At 34.7% G+C, this 26,609-nt stretch overlaps 1 protein-coding gene and 1 pseudogene across 1 annotated transcript; one reads left to right on the top strand and one right to left on the bottom strand.

The window, feature by feature from the left end:
• Positions 1-440: 440 nt before the first annotated feature.
• On the top strand, positions 441-953 carry LOC100921151 (annotated as a pseudogene).
• A 2,999-nt stretch (positions 954-3,952) lies between these two features.
• LNP1 (leukemia NUP98 fusion partner 1) lies at positions 3,953-25,986 on the bottom strand. Its single transcript, XM_012544488.1, has 3 exons — positions 25,831-25,986; positions 6,354-6,611; positions 3,953-4,102 (listed from the first exon to the last, which is right to left on the bottom strand). Exons 1-3 carry the CDS (start codon positions 25,984-25,986, stop codon positions 3,953-3,955), a joined length of 564 nt encoding a protein of 187 aa, XP_012399942.1.
• Between the last annotated feature and the right edge of the window lie 623 nt (positions 25,987-26,609).

Genomic DNA, 26,609 nt, shown 5'->3' with positions numbered 1-26,609 from the left:
AAGCCATTGGTAACCTTACAGAGAGAAATTTGAATTTAATGTAAACCAGATTGCAAAGAGTTTAGAAAAACATGAGAGAAGTGGACATGCTGTGAGTATAGACAGCTTTTTCAACAATTTTAGCTGAGGATAGGAAGGATATATGGTGATAGTTTATAGGGATAGTAGGATAAAGTGAGAATTTGTTAAGTTGGTGAAGAAATGGGTAAGTTAAAAGAATCAAGGAAGGAGCCATTAGATAAAGATTGAAAATTAGAAAGAGTAGAGGTGATAGAGGTCACAATCTCCTGGAGAGGGCAGGAAGGATGAGATTGACAATACGTGCATCAATGCCCTGGCAATGATATAGCTGCTGTCAGGAACTGAAGCCTGAAGTACATGAATGAGAAGGTTTCTTTCACTAATGTTCAACATATCACACTTGGAAGAAGAGAAATATCTTTGCTAACCTCTTCAAAGGATTCTTCAAAAAACAGAAATGTAGATTCTAATGGTTGATCTGAATCCTGCATGAAAAACAACAAACTAAAGCTGGGTGAAATAGTAATTACTATTCCCAGTATAGGTTTCAATGTAGAAACCATAGAATACAAAAACATTAGCTTCTTAGTGAGGGATTTAGGTGGCCAGGACCACCATAGCACCATTATTTCCAGAATACACAAGGGTTAAATTTTTTAATGGTTGACTAAAGACTAAGAATGAATGAATGAGACCCTAGAAGAACTAATGAGAATTTTGGCAGAAGATGAGCTTAAAGATGCCATTTTATTAGTGTTTGTTACAAACAAGATATTCTCTATGCCAGAATGCAGCTGGAATCCCTGATAACTTAGACTGCATTCTCTTCATCACAGAAACTGGTCCATCCAAGCCACCCATGTCACCATAGTAGAGATGGGCTCTATGAAGGATTAGACTAATTGTCCAACCAATGCCAAAACCAGAAATGAAAAACAAATGTTCCTCCTCCCTTTTTTCTCTCTCATACTCTTCTGGCAGTCCTCTTGCAATATTATTCAACTTTTTTTTATTGTTAAAAAAATTGACACTGTTTAGTACTAGAAAAATATTTTATATATAGTGACGCTTGGGCTGCTGGGAGTTAACATAGAAAAGCAGAACCAAATGCTATTCCTACTAGCTTATGAGATCTGCATAAATATCCATTTTGGTGGTTGGTTTTTATTTTGAACTTGGTGTATTTTTAATAGTTAAAAATATGCTTAGTGTAGGTTTTGTAGTAACAACTTGAAAACAGATCATTTTAATTGTAATTTCTCTTTTGAAACTTGAGAAATGATGATAAAAATTAAACAGGTGATAAATTTTGCATGGTTAAAATGGAGATCCAAGAAATACTATGCCTTTGGATCTTTAAGTATTTTATAGTGCATTTGTATTCAAATGGATGCTTCTTAAGAAAAAAAAAACTTTGATATTATAGTTCAGAACATGCTGTACATTGAGATGATTAGATTTTCAATTCTTAACTGTTTATAATTATACTGCAGTTCAGGCCAAGCTGTGCTTATTTCTCCATCACATTTAAATAACTCTTAAAAAGGATACAGTTATAAACATTAAAAAGAGCTTTTTTACATATTTTGAAAACAAAAAACATCTTTGAATTTTGGTTGTGTGTGGTGCTTCTGTTTGAAGCCACTCCAGAAGCCTCTCTACAAGCCCCAAGCCCAAGCCTGGTTGGAGATATTTCAAAGATACATTTGAATTGAATTTGAGAGTTAAGGGAATTATTCCATTCTAGAAATATTTAATCCCATTTTGGAACAATCACTCTAACTATATTTGTATGAAATGTTCTTTAGTACCTTTCATAACACAGGTCACATTTGGCATTTTAAAAAACCTTTACTTCTTTTTTTCTTTTGTAATTTGATAAACACTGAAGAAGTCAGAGTGTGAAACTTTTATCTCCAAGGAAAAATTCAGAGCTGTTTTGTTTGGTATTGTAGACAGACTTGCTCTTTTGATACAGAATAGGTAGCCAAATGTTTTGTGTACTTGTTTTTTGGTCTTTATTTAAATAATCAAGCACTATAATTAAAGCTATTAGAATAAAATCTCTGAACTATTTTTAAAAAGACTACATGGAAAGGGATTGGCTCTGGTCAGGAGAAAGACTACTTCATCAAAGATTGGAATGAAGGGATAATAAAGCCTATCTGAAGAATGTGAGAAAACTGTTAGCAAATAGATTCGATTTATTCCAGTCAAGTATGAGATAGGGTCCTCAGCTGAGAAGTTAGGGAAAAGGATGCTGTGAGAGGTTTGCAGAAAGAAAGAGGAAACTTTGTGCTGTGGTGAGTGAAATGGAGACCTGAATAGGGAGGAGTGCAAGGATTGCCTTGCTGTAATGAAAATATAGTTAAATTATAAATCTGGGGTGGAGCCAGACAGGTGATTTCCAGACTATTTCCAGCTCCATTTAGCAGCATGTAAAGAGCAGGGATGGAGGAGACTGATGGGAGTCATCCAGAGTTGGGGGGAAGGTGTCAAAATATAATAGGTAATAGGACAAAGTGGCAAGTGCTTTGAGTTAGGGGCAGCTAGATGATACAATGAATAGAGCACTGCTCCTAGCATCAGAAGGACCCGAGTCCTTCTGTCATTAGCTTTAGTCATTAGCTGTGTGACCTTGGGCAAATTACTTAACCCCAAATGAGAGAAAGGGAGAGGAGAAGGAAAGAAGGAAGAAAAAAAAGAAAGAAAATAAGGAGTTGAATTAGTGACAGTGAAACCTTGCCTGCACATAGCCTCAGGGGTAGAGGTAGAGAGCTTGAAAGTTTATGATGTTTACCCTTTGCCAACTGGGAAGCACACAAGTGGGTTCAAGGTGACTAAACAAAATGGGATTGATACTAACTTTATTAACATGTTAGCACAGGACAACAAAGTCAAGTGGCTGGAGGGGGTTCTGAGACATCAGCTATTCTTATCTTTGAAGAATTGCTCTGGAAAATGGGTAGCAGGGAACGGCTTGAATTATGAACTCTTCTGCTTTGACTAGAATCCCTTGCCACCCTACCAATGCTACGCCACTTGGCATTTGTTATTTCCTTCTACAACTGCTTCTCCTGCCTCCGTTGGATGATCTCTGTAACCGACATCCTTCTCCTACGGCATGTCTTTTCCGAGGCACTCTTAAATGAGAAAGCCAGGGATCATTATGACCCTGGGATAGTAAATACATTTCTGTGTATTTTGCTAATCAGGTTAATCAGGTTTGCCCTGACCACCAAAGGGGCACTTGAGTGACTAAGCAGACTTCTCTATAGAACAGTTGATCCTTCCTTTTCAGTTTAGGAAAACTGAATACCACTTCTCTCTTCTCTACCTTAGGATGCAGGTAGTAGAAACACTCTCCAAGACCACTCCCGCGTCACCAAATACCTTCAGTTATGTATTTTTTGACCCACAAACCCACATCCTGTAATATAATTAAAATTTACAATCCTGTATTCATTTACACACTCATATCTTACCCAGTAACAGTCCAAAAATGTCAGGATTTAATTCTTAAAGCAAAAATAAGGCAATAAGCATTCAGCTTTAAAATCATACACATGATTCCTATTTAGGATTAGAGAAAATGAGAGAGACAATTAAATGGAGATGGTGTTGGTATTTCTTTGAATATCTTTATTTCTATTTTCAAGAATTAATCTACTCTATTAAAATTACATTGGTATTCTTCTTCCTGAAAGAGAAACAAAGGAGATTACTAACATATCAGAGGGAAAACATGCTGAATAACAAATGTGGACAAAATCTTTGAGGGTTTTGGTTTATTTTGTTTTTATCCCGGGTTCCAACTCTGAATGCTATGTAATTACCTTCTTTTATAGATACTACTCTCCAGTCTCAACCAAAATATTCATCAAACAAGGTTTATCTACTTTACATATAGTTATCATGTGAAAACAATGAACTACTCATGGCTCTTTTTGCTCAGGGTTGCCATGGTAGCTTCTTCCTCTTCCTTTTCCTTTGATCTCCTTCTTTCCCTTGCTTTCTGATGGGCTTCTGCCCTGCTTCTCAGTCTTTCTCTATCTTTTCTTTCCTTTCTATCCTCAGATTCCTGAAAAAGAAGGATCAGAGAGGTATAAAGTCACCACAACAGCTGACAATGTTTGGTATTTCTCCTGTCATTGCAACCAGACATGGTAGAAAAATAAACAAAACAGCCCTTATGCATCAGGCTCCAAATCTGAATCCTCTCATAACAAATCATCCTAAAATTAAGATTATTATAAAAGTTATTCTATAATATGTATTTATATAATATATTTACATAATATATAAATAATGTAAATATATTTATATATTTATATAATAGTATTTTAGGCACATATGAAAAAATAATGATTAAATATCTTAAAGCAGTGAAAGGGATCTTGTTATGTGTCAGCCCAGTGCATGTGTGACCTAATACACCCTACTTTTCTTTCTGACTAGAACTGTAATCAGTAATCCTGAAACCTAGGACAAATTCAGATAGGTAAAGAGAGATGAAGTACAAAGGACAATCTGATCACAATGCAGTTATATCATGAGCGAGGGTAGCCTAATCCAAAGAGATTAGCTGCCAAAGGGCAGCTAAGTGGTGCAGTGGAGAAACTACTGTTCCTGGAGTTTATATCTATTCTCAGATGCTTTCTAACTGTGTGATTCTAGGCAAGTCTTTTACCTTCTACATGCTTCAGTTTCTCCATTTTACAAATAGTTCCTACTTCCCAGGGTTATTGAGAGGAAGAAATGAGATAATACTTGTAAAGTGACTTGCAAACTTTAAATCAACATATCAATAATATCTATTATTATTATAGGAGGAAAGATGGCTTAGGAGAAATGCACCATAGTAGCAGACAATCAATCCACTTATGTGAAAAAATAGTTGGTAGGAGTCCATGAGAGAAGGTTACGGCAGAGAGACGGTTGGTCCCCAATCTGATAAGGAAATGTGAACCTCTGAATGTCAGTACTATGCAGCAAAGTAATGATTCCCCAAAGGCTCTCTTTATTGTGCAATCTCAACATGTGGATATAAGAGTACACCTTAAAATGTGTCACATTCTTTATATACAGTCCTCTTTCCTAATCTTCATTATATAAGACAATATCTATGTTCCTTAATGTTTGTCAAGTTCGTGAGGAGGAAAAATGTAGAATAATTATGGGTTGTCATGTTGTTGGGGGTGGGGGGGAATATGTTCCATTGATCTTTATATAATTCAAAAAAAAAATTTAAGAAGACTTTCAGCATATTCGGTGGATTTTCCTAAGGTGAACTTCTGAGAGATGAATGAGATTTACACAGAACTAGTAGGAATGAACAATTTCAACCTGCATCATTGAAGGGAATGTTAACATAACATTATAAATTCATTGGAGTAATTAGTAAAATTATTATTAATTATTAAAATTAATTATCCTCATTCTTGTCAATTGTATTAATTAATAATATAAGTTAATTATTATAATTAATTGTTGACATTATTATTGATTTAGATTCATGCAAATCCACAAAGGGAATGTCTTATCTCCCATATCTTCTCTCTTCTGTATTTCTTTAATATCCATCAAGTTGTTCAGGAACATCTCAGAACTGAAGCTGTTCCCTAAATAGTCTCCAATTAATGGTCCCTAAATGTTTTGTGCATCAATATTTTAGAAACACAGAGAAAAGGATTAACAGCCAAAATCTAACATGAACTGCTAACTATTAGGACTGAATCCCAGAGAGGAACAAAGTGAGAATTTTCTTCTCTCTTCATGTTGTAAAAAGTAGAAATGAGCAAACCAATTATAGTAGAGGAGTGTCCAGTAGATACTTAATGGAGGGCAAAGAAAAGGCTTACTGTGAGTGATGATAACTGGCAAAAAAAAAAAATGCCTAAAACATTACTATTTATAGTTTCCAGCAATCATTATTTTTCTAAGGAATTGAACAGTAGAAGAACTAGGCATATGATGTAAAATTTTATATAACTTTATCTTGACATGAAAATTTTCATCCTATCTATATTTTCTTTGCTTTATGTGTATTTTTTTTAAATAACTGACATTAGTTGACAAAGTTTGGTTTTTCAAAGTATTCTTAAATTTCCATCTTACTGTTAAAAACCTATAATCATCAAGATAATAACTTACTATTAATATTTAATATAGAATTGAATGGTGCTTTAGACATAGGTGGCAGTTAATAAATGCTTTCTCATTTATTCATTCAGAATCCCATTACTAACCAATGGTAAACAGAAGTAAGTTGATTTTAGATCTAGTTTTCAGTGAATAAGGTTCCAGATATTAAATAATGCCTGTTTACTTACTAACGAGACTGATCTTTTGGTTCTAATGCAGAGCTGCTGCTCAAAGTCTTCTGAAAATTCTTGAATGGAATGTGATCTGCCTTTGGGTTTCATTTGCCCCTGGAATGCACTGCTCTGAGAGCACATTTTGCCTGCCCTCATGTGATGATGGCCTCGGAATCCATGGTCCTCATGGGAATGCCTTCTGGGTTGGCCAGAAACTGGAACAACTGTGGGGGGTCCATGAATATTGGACGTGGGAAGGGAAGCAATCTGTGTCTAAAGAAAAGAGAGAGAATGTTTTATATTAATACAGAAGCAAAATATCTATAATGGCTGTCAGCTCAACAAAATTCACTCTGAAACAACTTTACACTTCAGTAAGAATTTCATTCCACAGTGAGGAAGCATAGGTAAGTTGTTTCAGGAATTAGGCTGGATATCCAAGAATTGTCATTCAGCCTTTATTCTTCCTTATTAGTAGAATATGAATAAGCAACTTCTCAAGATTAACCTTGGTAATGGGAAAATCTAATCCAACAAGTTTTTGCTTTGAGGAGTGAAGCTATGTGTTCACCAATGCACATTTTCCTAATAAACAACATAAAAACTCTAAATAATGAGAGTTTTGATAAGGACTTTTAAAAAAGAGTATTAAATATCACCCTAGGTTTGATAACTTTGTTTATGTTGTTATTGAATTTCTAAATTTGATTTCTGGAGAACAGAAGAAGTATGACAATTGATTATGGGGAGAAGCTACTATTTTTAGTTATTTTGTATAATTGAGATCAAATGAGAACAAAAACAAGCCATTTTATAAACATTAAAACATCATGTAAATATCAACAATTGCTATTGATTATTGTACCTTTATTTTAAAACATTTTATTTTATTAAATATTACTCAAACATATGTAAAATTTTTTAACAATCATTTTTTTTAATTTGAGTTCCAAATTCTTTTCCTCTTTCCACTCCTCCCTCCTTGAAAAGGCAAGCAATTTAATAACAATTATACATGTGAAGAGATAAAAAACAATTCCATATTAGCCATGTTGAAAAGAAAACACAATAAAATTTAAAAATAAAAATAAGGAAAGTGGTTTTTTTGTTTGTTTGTTTGTTTTTTAAGGATGCTTCAATTTGCATTCAGAGTTCATCAGTTCTCTCTCTGGAGGTGGATAGCATTTTTCATCATTGGTTCCATGGAATTGTCTTAAATCATTGTCTTAATCAGAGTAGCTAAGCCTTTCACATCTGATCATCCTTACAATATTGCTGTTATTGGGCTCAATATTATCCTAGTTCTGTTCACTTCATTTTGTATCTGTTCATATAAGACATCCCAAATTTTTCTGAAACCAACTCACTTGTCATTTCTTAAATGACAATCCATCACAATCATATATCACTACTTGTTCAGCCATTCCCCAATTAATGTGTATCCCCTCAATTTCCAATTCTTTGCTACCATAAAAAGACTTGCTCTCAATATTTTTTGTATATAGATTATATTTGATCTCTTTGAGATATAAGCCTAGAGTCATATTGCTGGCTCAAAGGGTATGAACAGTTGTATAGCCCTTTGTCCATAGTTTCAAATTATTTTCCAGAATAACTGGACTAGTTCACAACTCCAATTATCCATTAATATCCCAATTTTTCCTCAACTTCTCCAGCATTTATCAGAAAAATCTTTTCTGTCATGTTAACCAATCTGATATATATGAGGTGGTATCTCAGAGTTGTTTTAATTCACATTTCTTTAATCAGTAGTAATTCAGAGCATTTTTATATAACTATTGATCATTTTGATTTCTTCTTCCAAAAATTGCCTATTCATATCATTTAACCATTTATTAACTGGAGAATGGCTCTTATTTTTTATAACTTTTTAATTTTATGTAATCAATATTATGTCTTTTACTTCTTAAAATCCTCTTTAACTCTCAATTTTCCTCTAACTCTTCCCCATCTCTAAATCTGACAGCTACAGTTTTCTATGTTCCTCTAGTTTATTTATGATATTACTCTATGTCTAAATCATTTGTCTATTTTGATCATATCTTGAGATAAGGTCACCTTGAGATGCTTGGGTATGCAGTTTCTACCAAACTGCTTTCTAGTTCTCCTAAGCAATTTTTGTGAAATAGTGAGTTTTTACCTCCCAAAGCTTGGATGTATAGCTTTGTCAAGCATTAGATTATAATGGTATTTGTTGCTGTTGTTATTTGCCTTTTGTCCTCAAGGAGGACCATGACATCAGGTAGTTGATGACATGCAAGTGAGTGAAGACTATGCAACTTCACCTGCCTCAGTTTCCCCTCCAGAGCCATCTGGGTCCAGTGGTCAGATATAGATTGAAATGACTGAAGATGCCCTGGATGCAATAGGAGACCTTTGCTTTTTTAAGCTAAGTTCTGTTTCATTGAAACCACAAAGCAAGGACACAGTGAAGAGACACAGTATGAAAAGAATTAAGGGAGATTAATCCAATTTGGTTGTAATTAAGGCTAGAAAGACAAATAAAAGGCATTATGCTGGGATTTGAATACCAGAATAATAAATTTATGCATTATTCACCAAGCACTGAGGAAATCACCTAAGTGTACAGAGTAGGAGTGATGTGATCCGAAGTGTACCTTAGGCAGATAGAAGCATTCAAAAGGATAGATTATAGAAGAGGGGGAGGGAATGAGAATTTATTAAAGCCTTCCCATGCTAAGTACTTTATATTTACAACTATACATACTTATTTACATATGTATTATGTGCCTAGTCTATTCCAAAGATCCATCACTCTATTCCTTAGTCATTACAAAATTGTTTTGAAGATTACTATTTTGTAAAATAGTTTGAAATCTGGATTTGTCAAGCTGTCTTAATATTTTTTTTCACTGATTCTCTTGATATTCTTGACCTTTTGTTCTTCCAGATTAATTTTGTTACAACTTTTTCTAGCTCTATAAAATAAAATTTGATGTTTGATATGGTATTAAATAAATAACTTGGTAGAATTGTCCCTTTTATTATATTTTTCAGCCTACCTATGAAACTAGTATAATTTTGTCTATTTCCTCCTATTTATTTAACTTTTAAGAATTTGGATGTTAAGTCATTTGGTGCACATATGATCATTACTGATATTACTTCAATGTGTATGGTGATTTTTAGCAAGATGTAGTTTCCCTATTTATCCCTTTTAACTAGGTCTATTTTTATTTTTGCTTTGTTTCAAATCATAATGGATACTTGTCTTTTTCACTTCAGCTGAAGCATAATAAATTCTGCTTCAGCTCCTTATTTTGATTCTGTGTGTCTTTCTGTTTTAGGTATGTTTCTTGTACCAATATTGGAGTCTGATTTCAAATCCATTCTGCTATTTGCTTCCATTTTATGAATGAGTTTATCCCATTCATATTCACAGTTTTTACTAACTATGCATTTCCATCTATCCTATTTTCTTGTTTATCCTTTTCTTTCTCTCTTTTTATCCTGTCTCACTTCTAAATCTGTTCTGATCACTGCTTTTTTTACCTGACTTCCCTTTTATCTCTCTCTCTCTCTCTCTCTCTCACACACACACACACACACACACACACACACACACTCAGCATCTTTTATCTTCTCTTACATCTCTGTGAAGATAGATTTTTATTATCAATTAAGTATGTATGTGTATTTTCCTTTTTCAACCTAATTTAAATGTGAGGTTCAAGCATTGCCTCTCCCACCATTTCCCCCTCCATTGTAAAAGCTCTTCCTAAAGGTATGCCTCTTTTGTCAGATAATTTTCCCCATTATTCTTCTCTCTGCCCTTTCTCCCAGAACATACCTTTTTTGCTTATCAATTTTTTTCATCATCCCAACATAATCAACTCACATCTGCACCTTCTTTCTATGTAGAATCCTTTCAACTTCCCTAACAATGATAAAGCTTTTAGAAGACATATCATCTTCTCATATAGAAAGGTATCTTATCAATTATTCTCTTCATGTTTACCTTTTTATGTCTCTTTTGAGTCTGGTATTTGTAAGTCAAATATTCTACTCAACTCTAATCTTTTCATCAGTATTGTTTCAAAGTCCTCTATTACATTAAACTATTTTTTCCCTTGAAAGATTATACTCAGGGTTGCTGTACAGGTTATTCTTGATTGCAATTCCAGTTCTTTTGCCTTTTGGACTATATTCCAAGCCTTTTGCTTTTTTCAATGTGGCAAATGCTAAATCTTTTGTGATCCTAAGTGTGACTCTATAGTGTTTAAATGGTTTCTTTCTGGCTATTTGAAGTATTTTCTCTTTGACTTGGAAATTCTGGAATTTGCTCATAAGATTCTCAGGACTTTTTATTTGGAGATTTCTTTCTGGGTGATTGGTGAATTCTTTCAATTTATGGTTTATCCCCTAGATCTAAGCTATTGGGGAAGTTGTCTTTGATGATTTCACAAAATACGTCTCAGCTTTTTCTGTGATCATGACTTTCAGGTAATCCAATAAGTCTTAAATTCTCTCTCCTCAATCCATTTTCCAGGTCAGGTTTTTTTTTTTTTTTTTTCTGATGAGATATTTCACATTTTCTTCTACTTTTCATTCTTTTGGTTTGTTGTTTTGTTGTTTCTTGATGTCTTATGGACTCATCTTACACTTTCTCAATTCTAATTTTTAAGGAATTATTTTTTTTCAGTGAGCTTTTTTATTTCTTTTTTCATTTGACCAATTCTATTTTAATGTGTTGTTTTCTTCAATATTTTTGGTCCCTCTTTTACAAAACTGTTCATAATCTTTCCATAATTTTTTTCCTTTGCTTTCATTTCTTTATCTAACTTTTCCTCTCCTGCTATTATTTTATTTTGAAAATCATTTTCTTCCAGGAATTCATGCTGGACTTGTGTCCAATTAACTTTTTTTTTTTTTTTGAGGCTTTGTTTGCAGATGTTTTGACTATTTATCTTCTTCTGAACTTGTGATCTTCTCTGTCCTCAAATTAGATTTCTATGGTCGGGTTCTTTTTTGTTGGTTTGTTCATTTCCCCACACATATGTGATTTTATGTTAATGTTGGGTTTTGTTCACAGTGAGAGTAGGGAAGAGGATAATGTGATACTGTCATAAGCTTCAGGTTTTTTCACACTACTTTTTTTCATAACTAGGTGGGGGGTTTTTTTGGGGGGGGAGGTAAGAAAGTGTATAAGTTTTTGGTGCTTCCATAAAAGTGTGATCTGGGGAGAAGGGTGATCACTACTTTCCTGATCTGTATTATCTAATCCTTACCAAGGAAGGACCTCCGCTACCTTGGGACTGGAGATGATACTGTTTCTCAGTATCTCTAATCCCTTGGGACTGGAAGTTCCCTCAGAGCCCCCACTCCCTCTTGACCAAAATTCTCCTCTCTGCCTTGAATTATGACTCTGAAGTGAGTATAGGCAATGGAGTTGCCAAAAAGTATATGGTCCAGTATAAAGTACTAGCATCTGGGTCCCTTGTAATCTGTGACCAATTGCCACGTCTTCTTACCATCTCTGGCTTGCGAGTTCCCAAAGCTGCTCTTGCTTGTTACCACCACTTAATCCTCCATTGGGGTTTCATCCATATGAGCTCCAGAGCAGCCTCCTTCCACATGTCATAAAGCTCTCTTTCCAAACTCTTACATTGTATTAGGCTGAATGTCTCACTGTGATCTTTTGTTGTCTCTTCTACTCCAGAATTCAGTTTGTGAGATATTATTTCAAAGTTGTTTGTAGAAAAATGTTGGGAGAGCTCAGTTGAGTGCTTTTTCTACTCCACCATCTTGGCTCTGTCCCCAGAAGTCTGTAGCCCTAATTTTTAAATGATAGGATCCCTCTAAGTTGAATTCCCTTCGGAAAATAATGTGTAATGAGGAACTAGCCAAGAGGAGGAGTTCAGTCCCTAGAGAATGTGCAGTCTTTTCTGCCTTGTGCCAAAACTACATGAATGCTTGGAATAACCAGCTTCCAGCTGGAGAGAATAAAAGCTCTTCTACTTCAAAGTGTGGGCATAGATTCTGTAACTATTTTCTCTCCTTTACTGTTGGTAAAACAAAGCTTTTAAACTGTCTGTTGAGTCAGAATTGAATATGCATTCTGTGGTGGGTAAAAGATGAAATGATTGAGGAAATAAAGGTTTGAATTTGTAAACATATCAATTTATTAAACAATACATGCCAGCTGAATAACAAATTAAGATAAGACCTCCTAAGCTTAGGGCAGGACACAGGGAGACAGATTTTTATGTATTAAAAGCAACTAATTAAATAAGACCAATTAATTAAAAGTAAACCATTAACCAGGATACAAAATTAAGTTTTCTAATATCTAATTGGAGAAAAAATTAGGGACTTTCCAAGTTGGGAAGGGGAGAACAAACACATGTGTGTGTGTGTGTGTGTGTGTGTGTGTGTGTGTGTGTTGTTTGAGATGTAGAATTATAAGAAAATTTCTTGCATCAATCTTCAGATCTGACTGGGTTTCTGGTTACCATAACCTAGATCCTTAGCTAAGGGAATCTAAGCAGCAAGTAGAGGTAGTCCTAGTTTCCCAACCACATAGGGATTAGTTCAAATAATGCAAAAAAAAAGTCCTTTCACAATTCCCATAATTGAATAGTTTTTTCTCACAAAACAGAAATTGAACTAGACGCATAATTGAATGGAAAGGAAACTGAGCTAGCTCCAAAACTGAATCACAAGATGGAGTCGGTGTGGTTCACTCAATTATCACTCCCACTTGCTGTTCTAGTATCCTCAATTTCCTCAGTCCAAAAGGGTATAATTAAAAAAAAAAAAAAAAAAAAAAAAAAAAAACTGACTTTTTCCTGGTGGCAATAGAGCAGGAAAATTTCCTTAAAATATATAATTCTGTTCACCAACTTCTAAATCAGTTACTGAAAAGTATTATATATCCAGAAAAATTACAAATAAAGGAGTTCAGTATTTCTACCCCAATTCAGAATTTTCATCTGGCATAATGCATGATGCCACTAAGTCTAGAAACTACAAATCAATACAGAGTGATTTAAAATGTGGTTTTTAGTAGAAATTTTAAATTTCTTTACCAATGATTTTGCTAACTCTAAAATGACATGACTATAGGGCTGAAAGAATGAACAGAAGCACTGCTAGTTTGCAGAAATGATTAAACCCTTTTGATTCTATTTTCTTGATCCATTCTATGGTTTCTCTCAATTCACCAGTATGTCACTGGGTAGGGAGGAAGCAGACAAATAGGGAAGCGAGCTTCATATTCCTTTGTTTTGATTTCATAAAGGTCACCAAGCCTGTGAAGTAAAATTTCTTTGTTCGTTTTGGCTGCAATTGCAGATTACAATGAGTTCTGCCAGAGAGTAGGGTTTCCTCAGGGTAACCAATGACTGCCCAAGGTATTACATGTCCTTGCCTGCTAAATATACTCAATCTATTACAATGGTTTAGGATAGCTCATGAGGCTCATAAAGCTTTAAGACTTTTGCTTTAGATAGAAGTATGCAACATGTAAATGGATCGCTGATAGCAAATTCTTCCTTTGTATGTGATGAAGCAGATGGCAAGTTATTTATAGTTTAAAGGAGGAAGAGTCTGGAAATAAAGCATTTGGATTCAGAGATTCTAGCTTCACATTCTGGCTTTGCCGTTTACCTAGTTGCATAACCTTAAGCAAATTACTTTATCTCTTTGACCTCAGTTTCCTTCTCCATAAAGGAAAAACAAACAAAATTTCCTAAGAACAGAAAGAAATATAATCAAATGCTAGAAAAGAACACTTAGGAAAGGAAATAACAGAGGGGAGGGGGATGGAGGGAGGGAAACAGAAAAAGAAGAAGAAAAAAAAAGAGTAGATGGTTTCTAAATCCCTGCAGGCTCTAAATCGAATATCCTTTGTACCTCAAATGGATCAGTTCTGGGAAAAGATAAAGTTATAGGAAATGGGGATAATATTAATTAGTTGATTGATTTGTTGAGTTCCTTTTCACAAGGAGTACAAAACCTTTAGCACACAGAAGTTTCATTTCTTCTTACAACATCTCTGGTAAGCAAGAAAGAAGTAGGTAATATTAATCCAGTGAGGGGAGGGAAGACATTGATTGACTTGTTAAATATAAATTAATTAAGTAAAAAAAGAGATAATGAAGGATAAGATTGCTTGAATACATTCCAAGAGAGATGTTTTTTTCTCTCTATTGAGACCATGTTTCCTAAAATGCTTTAGGTCATTATATGGATGCCATGAATTCCTATTTTACTTGGTTAAATCACTTTCTAAAAAAAAAAATCCATTTTGCCTACTAATTACAGAATTTAGTGTTGTTTATTAAAAGCCAAATATATTAATTTCATTTGTGTTGTAAATACCTGAAGCAGGACTCGTCACATTTTTATCTACCATTAATTGCAATGATTGAACTATTGACTATAACTAAGACATCAAAATATGTAAAAATGAACATGCACAATATAGTGTGGTATTTTCCTAATAATCCCCACATTTCATAAGTTTTTCTCTTCATCTTCACTCTTTTGGAGTAGGGCAGGCTACATCTTTCCATCAGGGTTCTGGGGAAATCCATGAGGGGATGGGTGTCTTTAATACTATTAGTCTGAACATTCCAGGAATGTTCCTCATCCTGTTAGCTATCATTGCTTAGTACTTTAAAGGTCTAGTAACCAGTTATCCTCAATTAGCTTTTTGTTGTTGCTGTTCTATCATTTCAGTTCTATCTACCTCTTCATGACTCCTTGGGTGGTTTTCTTGGCACAGATACTGAAGTAGTTTGCCATTTCCTTCTCAATCTCACTTTGACAGATGAAGAAACTGAGGCAAATAGGGTTAGATGGTCAGGCCAGGAAGTCTATCCACTATGCTACCTAGCTGCCTCAATCAATTAGCTTTTACAAAGGGATATTTATTTCAAAGACTGAGAAAAAACAGAAGTACAACCATTTCACCCTAATTCCTCAGGGGCATAAGGGCACAGTCTTGCTTTTACCCTTGCAATCTCTAGGGAATGTGTTCAGATTTGGTAATTTCTACATAATAGTTCCACTGAGTTCAGATCCAAAAGCAGCATTGCTGCTGTATGAGTTTACATCTCAGCTACCCCTAAGCTGGGTCCTGAAGGTCATTCCTTAATCGTTGAGGCATCAATACCACCTGGCATTGATTGGTCTCTTAAGACTTCTAGACTCTCAGCTGGCTCACAATCATGACCTTTTCAAATTCACAAAAATGTTGCCCACTACTTCCTTCATCTAAGAAAGAAAGAAAAAGAAAGATAGAGAAAGAGAAGGAGGAAGCAAGGCAGGAAAAGAGGGATGGGAGAGAAGAAGGGAAAGGGAGGAAGGAAGAAAAGAAGGGAAGGAGGGAGGGAGGAAGGGAAGAAAGAAGGAAGGAAGGGAAGAAGGAAGGAAGGAGGGAGGGAAAGAAGGGAGGGAGAAGAGAAGGAAGAAAGGGAAAGGAAGGAGGGAGGGAGGAGAGAAGGAAGAAAAGAAGAAAAGGAAGGGAAGGAGGGAGGGAGGAGAGAAGGGAAGAAGGGAGTGTTAAGGGACAGGTCAATTCTCTGAGAGCCTCCACAGCTGTGAATCATAACACTTGAAGGAGTTGTAGGGCAGCCATTGGTGACCCAGGTGTTGCAGATTGAGAATGAGATAAATTGGAGGCAGAGGGAAGAGGAGAGAGGTCAGAGAATGTAACGGCCTCTCAGTCTCCTTGCATCATCCTCTCACAAGAGGAAATCCATTCTGGGTTGGATCTCCAGCAGCCACTGTCAAGTGGCCCCCATGTATTTCAACAAGGGTGGGAAGGAAGAAGGGAGAAAAGGAGAGAGGGAGTAAGGAGTGAAAAGAGGGTAGGAAAGAGAGAAGAAAATGAGGGAGGGAAGCTAGGAAGGAAGAGCCAGAAAGAAGGGAGGGAAGGGAGAAAGAAAAAGGAGAGTAGGAGTGAGAAAGGGAAAAGAGGGAGGGAGGGAAAGAAGGAAGGAAAGGAAAGGAAGAAAGAGAAAGAGGGAAAGGAGGGAGGAAGAAAGGGAGAGAGGGAGGGAAGGAAGGGAGGAAGAAAAGGAGAGAGGGAGGGAAGGAAGGGAGGAGAAAAGGGAGAAAGAGAGGGAGGAAGGAAAGGGAGGAGGGAAGAGAGGGAGGAAAGGGAAGGAAGAAAAAAGGGAGGGAGAAAGAAAGGAACAAAGGAATGAATAAACAAAAGAATGAGAGAATGAAGGAGAAAAAAGAAGGAAAGAAAAAAGAGAAGGAAGGAGAAATTCCAAGGCAAGTGAAGAACTGAGGACTATATGAAGCCACATGATAGCCTTGGCTGGGGAGAAGTACTGAGGCCTCTTCTAGACAGTTTTTTCTATTATAAGGTGCTATCCATCAAGAAGTCAAAGAAAAGTCAAAACAGCTTTGCTCATTTGAACTTTTTGTATACCACCCCAGTTATTCAAAATGGTTCTTGTTTATCATATGATTAGCAGACAGAACCATTTTCAGAAGTTCTATACATGCACCATAATCTCTCTAATGCACTTGCTATAAGCCATCACTTTCTCAGAAGCAGACTCCTAGCATCTTCCACTTAGGAATTGAATTAGCATCACTTTGTGAATGGATTACTCAGTGGCCAGCCCCTTAGCATGCTTAAAAAAAATTTTTTTTTAAGAGAAAGAAGACTGATAGATGTTATTTCAGAAATGCTTCTGAAATAAATGGACACCATTTCCCAATAGTAAAGGCTAACAATAGATATATGCTACTTGGTTTACTAATGATGTTCTGATATTAGTTTGCTTCCAGGTGGAGCCTAGGAAACAAGTAATATTCAAAAATGGAACAAAAATGCTCTTTTTGGATAACATCTACATGCACTCAACCAACAATATGTCAACAAAGAAACAGATTTAAATGGTTGTCATATAGATTTGTTTATAAAAACATTGCTACCAGAAATTAAAAGTTCATTATCTTAAGAACCCAGATTTAGGGGCAGCTAGGTGGCACAGTGGATAGAGCACCAGCTCTAAAGTCAGGAAGACCTGAGTTTAAATCAGATCTCAGACTCTTAACACTTCTTAGCTGTGTGAGTCTGGGCAAGTTGCTTAACCCCAAATACCTCAGCAAAAAAAAAAAAAAGAAAGAAAGAAAGAAAAAAGAAACTCAGATTTGTTCTGTGAAGGTTTTTCAAGGAAGTAGTAGAAATTGAATAACATATAAAAATTTATGCCCTATTAACTATCTTGAAAGAAACAATCAATAGACCTCATGATATAGCAGAAAACAGATTCCTATACTACACACAAAAAAAGAAAACCCTAAAACATCACTGAGAGCAATAGACAGCTCATGATTACAGATCGAATTACTGCAAATTGCCCAAATAATGTCAACTTATAAAAATTTAGGAACATTTACAATAGATGTTGCCAAACCAAACATACATAACTTCCAAAGTCCATGGAATGAAAAGCTCTCAAAGTACAGATCTAATGAAAAAATAAAAAACCCAAGGGAATGGGATAAATTACATACCTATTGTCTAGTTGGCTACTGGAGTTGTCTTGAAGATTATTTAAACAAGGTTTTATAACCCATATATTTATTCAATTAAAAAAATTAGTAGTCTATCAGACACAAGACATAAAATAGTAATGGTAGCATAGTAGTTTGTCTTAAAACCATTTCCATTTTGAACCTCATAAAATATAAGATGAGGAAAAAAAAAGAATAATTGTAATAATATCTCACATTTATATAGAGCTTTAAGATTTGCAGAGCACTTAAATATATTATCTCATTTGATCCTCAGAATAGGAAATTTAAGACTAATGCTATTACCATTCCCAATTTTACAAAGTTTACAAAATTTTACAAATTTTACAAAAAAAAAAAGGAAACTGAGGAAGTCTAATATGATATCTACCAGACCACATAAACTGAACATAGCTACATAAATGCAAGCTGTGAAGGTTGACAGAGAGAAGCAAAGCGAGGGAACCTAGTTCAAATTCAGGTAAATATAGAAACCCCTGCAGCTGGGGAGGGGAAGGAAGACAGAAAAAAACCAGCACAAGATCCCTTAGAGACCTGATTCCATATTGGAACCAGAAGCAGAAGATGGGGAAAAGTGGGGAGGCAGCTGGCAAGTCAGGTCAAGTGCCACTAAAGAGGGAAACTGGAGCCATATTCTAATCCTGGCTAGTCAAAAATAGAAGAAAGGATAAAACCAGGACCTATGGGCCATCGAGCAAGGTGTATAACCTGGTGTGTATGTCTCAGAGTACTAGGAGAGTACTTTCCAATAAGAGACAGAGCCAGGTCAGCTCTGGCCAGAGCTTGCTGTGGACCACTATAAGAGAAAAGACAAGAAAGGCAAGGTCTACTACAGGACACCCCATTGAGGAAGATAGAAGCCACAGCATCCAGATTACTTGTCCCATTCAGCCTGTCCCAAAGCATCATATGGTAAATATCCCAAGCACAAAATTCCAAACCAAGAACATATGCTTAAAAAAAGAAAGAAAGAAAGAAAGATTTTGAATTTGGAAAAGCCCACAAACTAGGAGAGAAAAAGAAAGAAAGAAACACCTACTATGTTCCAGACACTGTACTGTTTTACAAATAGTATCTCGTTTACTCCTTATAATAATGCTGGTAGGTAGATGCTGTTATTATCTCCATTTCACATTTGGGGAAACTGAGACAGGCAGTGGTTAAGTGGCTTTCCCAGGGTTAGAAAGTTAACAAGTATCTGAGACCAAATTTCAACTCAGGTTTGCCTAACTCTAAGCCCAGCATTCTATCCATTGTGGGCCTCAGGAGAAGAAAAATGGCTTACTGCAAGGACTAAAAGAGTGCCTGAAAGAAATAAAACAAGAGATTAAAAAAATAAAACTAGAAAATGAGTATTTAGGAGAAAAAAAAAGAAGAAGCTTATTCAGGTAGTTGACTCAATAAAAAAATAAGATGGAACAAACAACTTAATGACTAATAGAGACAATAAGAAATATTACAATAAAGTCAAAAGATTGAAAAAAAAATTAGAAGAAAATATGTCTACAATTAAGAACAACAGACTCAGAAAACTAGTTAAGGAGAAGCAATATAAGAATCTTCAGATTTCCTGAAAAAAAAAATGACCAAACAGAAAATGAAATAAACAAAATGTATTTCAAGAAATCATAAAAGAAAATTGACCAGATTTATTAAAATCATAAAAATAATTGTGGGAGGAGAAAGAATACACTAATCACTTTCTGAAAGAGAAACCAAATTGAAGTCATCCAATAATGCTAACAATCCAAAGTTTCCAAGTCTTAAAAAAAATACTAGAATTGGCCAAGAGAGAAAAAGTTTACCATAAGCCATAGACCAAAGTATATAAGACTTAGCAGCAATAATTAAAGAAGAGAAAAATCTTAGAATACAATATACCAAAGGGCAAAAGATAAAGACTTATAAAAAAAAAAAAAAGAGTAATTTATCATGAAAAAATATATAATCCTACAAAAGGAATGATAGATTTTACTAAAATGGAAAATATTCAAACTTACATTTTACTTGCAAAAACAAGTACATATATAAATTTATAATATATAAGGTACATAAATACAAATATATTGAAAGTAATTAAATGTATAGTGGTGAACTAGATGAGGTGAGATCTTTCAAGACAGTTGTGAAAATCAAGTAAGGCTTCATCTACTTCAGAGTTTGAGTAGGCCTAAAGGACTTTGAGCATTGATCCAAGGGCATACCTAAATCCCCTTCCTGCTATCCTCCCATGACATCATTTTCTCTCTATTTCAATCAAATATGGGCAACTATGTACTTATTGGTCAAGTTCAATTTCTTGGGTAGTTTCCGAGTTTAGAAGGTGAGACCCTCAGCCAATGAGGATGAGGGTCAGTGGTGGGAAGGGGTGTATTCGTTAGGGATTGAAGTGTTAACCCTGCCCACAGGAGGTGCTTCCTCCCTTCCATTACCTGCTTGCAAGAGCTCTCTCCAGCTTTTTTTTATTAAATGGTGACCCCTCACCATTTCTGAACATACAGTGGTTAACAAAGGAGGGTGTTAACTGTTGGAAAGTTCAGGAAAGTTTTCATACAAAAAATGATGCTTGAATTGCATCTCAAAAGAAAGAAGGATTTTATGAGGCAGAATTAAAATTGAAGGAGGTAGTAAATTCCAAGCATGTCAGACAGCCTGAAGATAGAGCATTGTATGTGAGAAACCAAGACACTAGTTTTCCTAGATTGTAAAGCACAAGAGAGAGAGTAATGTATAAAGATGTGTGGTTCAGACAGCATTTAATAAAAAAAGTTGGAGATCTCTAGAAGCAAAGCAAAGTTTATTATACGTTCTCGTGAGAATCGGGCGTCTCACCCATCGAGCAGACAATCGAAGGGAGGAAGCACCGACCAGTACATAGTTGCCCATATTTGACTGAAATAGGGAGGATAGCAAGAAGGGGACTCAAGTATGTCCTCAGGAGGATAGCAGGGAGGGGGCTTCAGTATGCCCTTGACTTAATGCTTAAAGTCCTTCAGGCCTACTCAAACTTTGAAATAGATGAAACCTTACTCGATTTTCACAACTGTTTTGAAAGATCTCACCTCATCTCGTTTAAAGAAGTTAAAAAGATAAATTGGGAACAGACTTTGTAAAATGTTAAAAGCTAAAAAGGATTTTATATTGTATGCTACAGATAAGAAGAAGCTATTGGAGTTTAGAGTTTATTGAGTTGGGGAGTAATGTTGTGAAAGCAGAAATGGCTAATTCTGAGATTAGAATCCTGGGAAACTGGGAGAGCATTATTGGGTGACTTCAATTTGGTTTCTCTTTCAGGAGGTGATTAGTGCATTCTTTCTCCCTCCCTTCCCCCCCACAATTTTTTATGATTCTAATAGATCTGGTCAGTTTTCTTTTATGATTTTTTGAATAGTTATGCCTCTGACAGAAATAAAGAAGTTTGGAAGTGGGGAAGGGTTAGAAGGAAAGATAATTAGTTCAGTGTTAGACGTGTTAATTTTATGGTATCTTCAGACATTTAGTGAAAATGTTGGCTAGGCAATAAATAATGCAAAGCTGAATCCTAGGGGAGAGACAGGGGCTGTATAGTTCAATGTATCAACAATTAAAGTGTAGAGGAAGAGGAGAATAGAAATAACCTTGAAATAATAACCAGTTGTGTGAGAGTGGGGGTTGGGAGGAATGTGATAAGTATGATGAGACAGCAAAGAAGACTGTGAAAGAGCTGTCCAGCAGGTAAGAGGAGAATGAGGAGTGTGGTATCGCTAAAACTCCAAGAGGAGAGATTAAGAGATAGTGGTTTCCATTGTCAAATGGGAAGGGTAAGCACTAAGAAAAGGTCATCATACTTGGTGATTCCTGATGCAAAGACCATAGCTGAATAGAACTTTTTAAGGGCAAACACAAAATGCAAAAGAAACCTAGAAAAGTAAATACATTTGAGCAATGGGAAGGATAATCGAATGCTCATCTTCTAGTGAGGGGGGAAAAAAATTATATATATATATATATATATATCCTTTCAAAATCCTAATGTCTTTAAGGATAACAAGGATTTTTAAAAAGTCAAATATAGGACTTGGTGTGGGATTGTCCTATTTTGTTAGTCTTAAAAGAGGAAAGAAAAGGGAGCAAGAAACAAAGATATTAGGGCAGAGACAGGGGAAGGAAAGAATGATGTATGAGAGAAATAATTACTTCTCTCATATTAATAACCAATTATAATTGAGATTAAGATTTCCCCTTTTCTATTTCCTTATTCAGAAATCAACCCTTTGTAAATTATTCAGCCAGCTTCTGAAGGACATTGCTGATAGAAGAGATTGCTCAAATCCTCGAGGGTACATGCTCTTCAATCTCAGGTGGAATCCACCCAACTAAGTGATCTTACAAACAGAAATACAGTCTAAGCAAGATTTTGCCTTTAGGAAATAGGCTCCAATTTGACCTTGGAAATTAGGATTATCTAGTTTATGAAAGGAAAAACCAAAGAGCAAGGTCTAGGAAAGGATTGATTCTTTTGCCCAGAGGCAGCCGAATCTCCTGATTAGATCTTGCTCTCTGCTGGAAGAGCTGAAGACTTTTTGCCCACATCCTCATTAATATGTCCATCCCCTCATTGACTATTAACCAATCAGTATTGATTTCCACCCTCAGGTACATCCCCCCCTTTTCCCAAAAAATAATTTATAAGCATTCAGCAGCCCCCCCAATTTTTTTTTGATTTATGAGACAGCCAAATGCCCATCCTTTTATTAATGATTCATGCGCTATAATTAATAAAAGTTATTAGTTATCCAGAAGTTAAGTCTCATGATCATATGTCACAAGTATAAAAGGGATAGTAAGGGAATAAACACAAATAAAATAAATTTCACCAGTGGGGGGGGGAGGGTAATAAACATAAAAAGTAGATTTTAAAAGAAAGTATAAGAGTTAAAGGTAGAGGTCTGGGCTTGGTGAACAAAGGGCAGAGGAGTAGAAGTAAACCATTTCAATTACTGAATGTTAGCTTCCTTTTCTTGTTTAACCCTGTCTTCTTTATAAAGAGGGGGTCAGATGGAGGAGAAAAAAAGGAAAATATATAAGTAGTTGTGATAGAAAGAAATAATTGATTAACAATAATAACTATGAATTAGAATGGGATGAAACCACTTCTAATTTGGAGGAGGTCAGGAAACTGGTTTAAAAATAAGAATCCAATAAGAAACAAACTTGAAGCATAAAAATTCACACAGGACTAAAAGAAGAAGTGGAATCAGAATTTTTTTTTTCCTTCAGGTGAATGAAAGGAATGACAATCATTCTCTCTGGAAAGAAATAATAAAATAGCCTTGATTACAAGAGATAAGAAGGGAAAATATGCTTTAAGGTACCACAAATAATAAAATAAAACCAATATTTAACATATATGCAATAAATGACATAGCAATCTGTGTACTTAAAAGTTCATTGAATTATAAGGAGAAACAAATAGAGAAAGAAGAATAGATGGTACCTTCTTTAGACCTAGAAAAATCTACCAAAAATAAACATTAAAAAATTGAAAATCTGAATAGAATCTTAGGAAAGTTAGATATAATAGATCCCTGATGATTATTGAATGAAAATAAAAAGGAATATAGATATTTTCCTCTACAAAAATTAACTGTACTAGGATATAAAGATCTCATAAACAAATACTGAAAAGTAGAAGTATTCAACATATACTTCACTGATGGCAATACAACAAACATCATAATTTTTAAAAAATGTATAATAATTTTAAAGGGCCTTTGAAAAAGGATTCCAGAATATAGCATACAAGCAATAAGCAATTTCTTTAAATAAAATGAAATAAAGAGAAAATATACTAAAGATTTTGGGATATAGCCAGGATAATCTTGATGGGAAAATTTACATCTCTCAACATTTTCATTTTTAAAAAACCCACAATAGAAACAACAACAACAACAACGAATTAGGCATGCAACTAAAAATAATTATAAAAGCAATAAAACAAAACCATAGTCAAATATAAAAATAAAATTTCTTGAAATCAAAGGAGATAAGCCAAATTGGAAAAAAAAAAAAAAGATTGCTAATGAACCTAGGGATTCATTTTTAAAAAACTCACAAAAATAGGTAAATCATTAACTTGTTAATTTAAAAAATCTAGTTGTCAATATAAAAATTTTAAAAAGAACAATTTACAATAAATGAAGAGAAAAAACTAGAAACTAATAATAAAATGATTATGATATATACATAATATTATGATATACATAATAATAAAACTGTCATAAAAATAAACCAAAATGTCAAATAAACTGTCATATAAATAAGCCAAAAAACTGATTAATTAAATTAAGTGGAAGAATATTCATAAAAATACAAAATACCAAAGTTCACAGTACAGATAATTTTAAAATCCCAATCTCAGAAAAATAAATTGAACAAACTACCAAAGAGTAAGAGAAGAAAAAAATTTCTGGACCAGATGGATTCACAAGTAAATTCCATCAAACTTTAAAAGAATAATTATTTATAATAGTTCATAAATTGTTTGCAAAAATAGGGAGGGAAAGAATCCTCCCAGCCACCTGCTTTGCATCTAAGATGATCCTGTTGCTTAAATCAGGGAGAGACAAAGAAAGGAACCCATAGACCACTATCTCTAATGAATAGTAACACATAAAATATTGATAATATATTAGTCAAAAGGCTAAAACAGGACATTAAGAATATTTTATACCATAATCTAATTGATGCATCATTAAAAAGGGAGAGAGAATAAAAGGATGTTCATAAAGGGACATAACTATATATGCCAATGTTGCAACTATCATGCTAAAATTGAAGAATATGAAATAAAAATACAAAAATATTCGAATCTCCCTCCTTTTTGGCCTCTCTACTCCTTATAACTACAATTAAAAAAAAAAAAACATAAAGGAAAAGAAAGATGTATTCTCAAAGTCAAGAATGTTAGAAAAATCTGACTATTGCAGCTAAAGAGTTTAACAAGATCCATACACATGCTTTCTCACACAATAGTCTTTTTTAGTTCTTTGTATAAAGAGATGTTCATATTTGTTAATGTCATTAAATTCACAAAAAATAAAAAGGAGGGTTTTTTTTTTTAATGTAAACTGTGATAACTGCCTCCACTGTAACCAAGGTTGAATATGTTAATTTACAGGAGCTTAGATTCACAGAATCAAAGAATGATAGAGCTATAAAGGAACTTGGAAATCATCCAGTCTGATCTCAGTTTTTACAAATAAGAAAACTGAGGCCTAGAAAAATTAAGTAAATTTGTCATGGTCATTATCTGATAAGTGATACAGGTCTAAAAGATACTTGAATGGATTAGGTATTCTTCACATTTCCTAAGAATAGAAGAGGAAAATAAGCTTAAATTCCCTAAAACATATTGGGGAACCCAGGACTAAAAATAAAAAAGTTCATCCTCTTCCCACCACCCTTCCACACACATAGCCCAAGACATTTCCAATACATTTTTGGCCTTGAAGAAATTTAGAATGAAGGGCTACTTCCTGGTTATTGGTGCACAAGAGGTAACATAAAGAACTGTATACCTATACCAGTATATAATTAATAGTAATACTCCCAGCAAAAACTGGAGACTACTGTCATGCTGAAGACAAAAACTGCTTCTATTTATCTTTGAGCTTCAAGGTGACTACACTCAACTATTTCCCTTCAATAGCTTTATAGTCAAGACTTTGCTCCTAAGGCACTGTGTCCATGCAGAAAACATTGCTGGTTTCCTGTCTCAGAGTAGGAAGATTTAGGCTGTCTCTCTCCAGCAAAAGCTCAAATGAGTTCAGGGAAAGAAAAACAAATTAAATTAAATTCATTTAAAGCCATGTAAACTTGGCCACATCAATGAAGTCTTTAAAAATAACTGTTGACCAATTCCTTTCCTTTATTTCCCCACTTCTGTTCTGCAGCAATAACTTACTGGACAAGGCAGGGAGGTTCTTCGATCTCTGATTTTCTGGGCTCGGCGTTCCCTATGGTTTCTTAATTCTTTCTCATTTTCATCAGTCCAGCTGTGGCCCCAGAAGCTGCTCATCCATTTGGCAAAAGATACATCATCATCATCTTCATATTCCATGTACAGACGATTCAAAACAGCAGAGTTTGTTACTCAGTATGCTAGAAGAAAATATTTTAAAATGGACCTCCAAGAAGATCTCTCTAAAACATGAAGAGAGAATGGAGTTTCCAATTGGTCTCTGATAATGAGATCCTCAAAAAAAAAAAAAAAAAAAAAAGAAAAAAAAGATTTATAAAATAATGACATGCATCATGGAGAGCTTCAGGCAGTGTCTATTTATAAGTTAACCTGCTCCCCCTTCTCCCCCCCTCCCTTTTCAAAACAAGAGGCTTTTTAATCTTTTCATTACAGGGATGCTTATGCTACATAGCCTTAAGGGTGGGAAGCCCAGTCCACTAGCTTGTTTCCCTATGCACTCAGTTATTTAATGCATCTCCAGCTGTCAATAACATTGGAATGCAACCAGCTAAAACATGCCTGGAAGGTGGAGGATAGCTTGGAAATGGGGCCATGATTGGAAAGTATAGGAATGGATGTATTGACCTAGACCTGAAAAAAGAACAGCTATGGGCAAGCATGGTCCAGGAAATCATTCAATTCCTGTTCCCTACTATCACCAAAAAGAGAGAGAGAGAGAGAGATTCTGGTTAATGTAAATAATTATAATAATTTATATGTAA

Source organism: Sarcophilus harrisii, chromosome 3 (assembly GCF_902635505.1).
Source record: "Sarcophilus harrisii chromosome 3, mSarHar1.11, whole genome shotgun sequence".
NCBI classification, from domain to species: Eukaryota; Metazoa; Chordata; class Mammalia; order Dasyuromorphia; family Dasyuridae; genus Sarcophilus; species Sarcophilus harrisii.
This window is presented reverse-complemented; position numbering and strand designations above follow the sequence as displayed.

What these genes read in the sequence shown, in the direction of transcription:
- LNP1 (XM_012544488.1), bottom strand. Translation starts at nt 25,986, where the DNA reads ATGGAATATGAAGATGATGATGATGTATCTTTTGCCAAATGGATGAGC. An exon ending in GAACCTCCCTGCCTTGTCCA is followed by an intron (nt 6,612 to 25,830) that starts GTAAGTTATTGC and finishes TCTTTTCTTTAG; the next exon opens with ACACAGATTGCTTCCCTTCC. An exon ending in CCAAAAGATCAGTCTCGTTA is followed by an intron (nt 4,103 to 6,353) that starts GTAAGTAAACAG and finishes CTTCTTTTTCAG; the next exon opens with GAATCTGAGGATAGAAAGGA.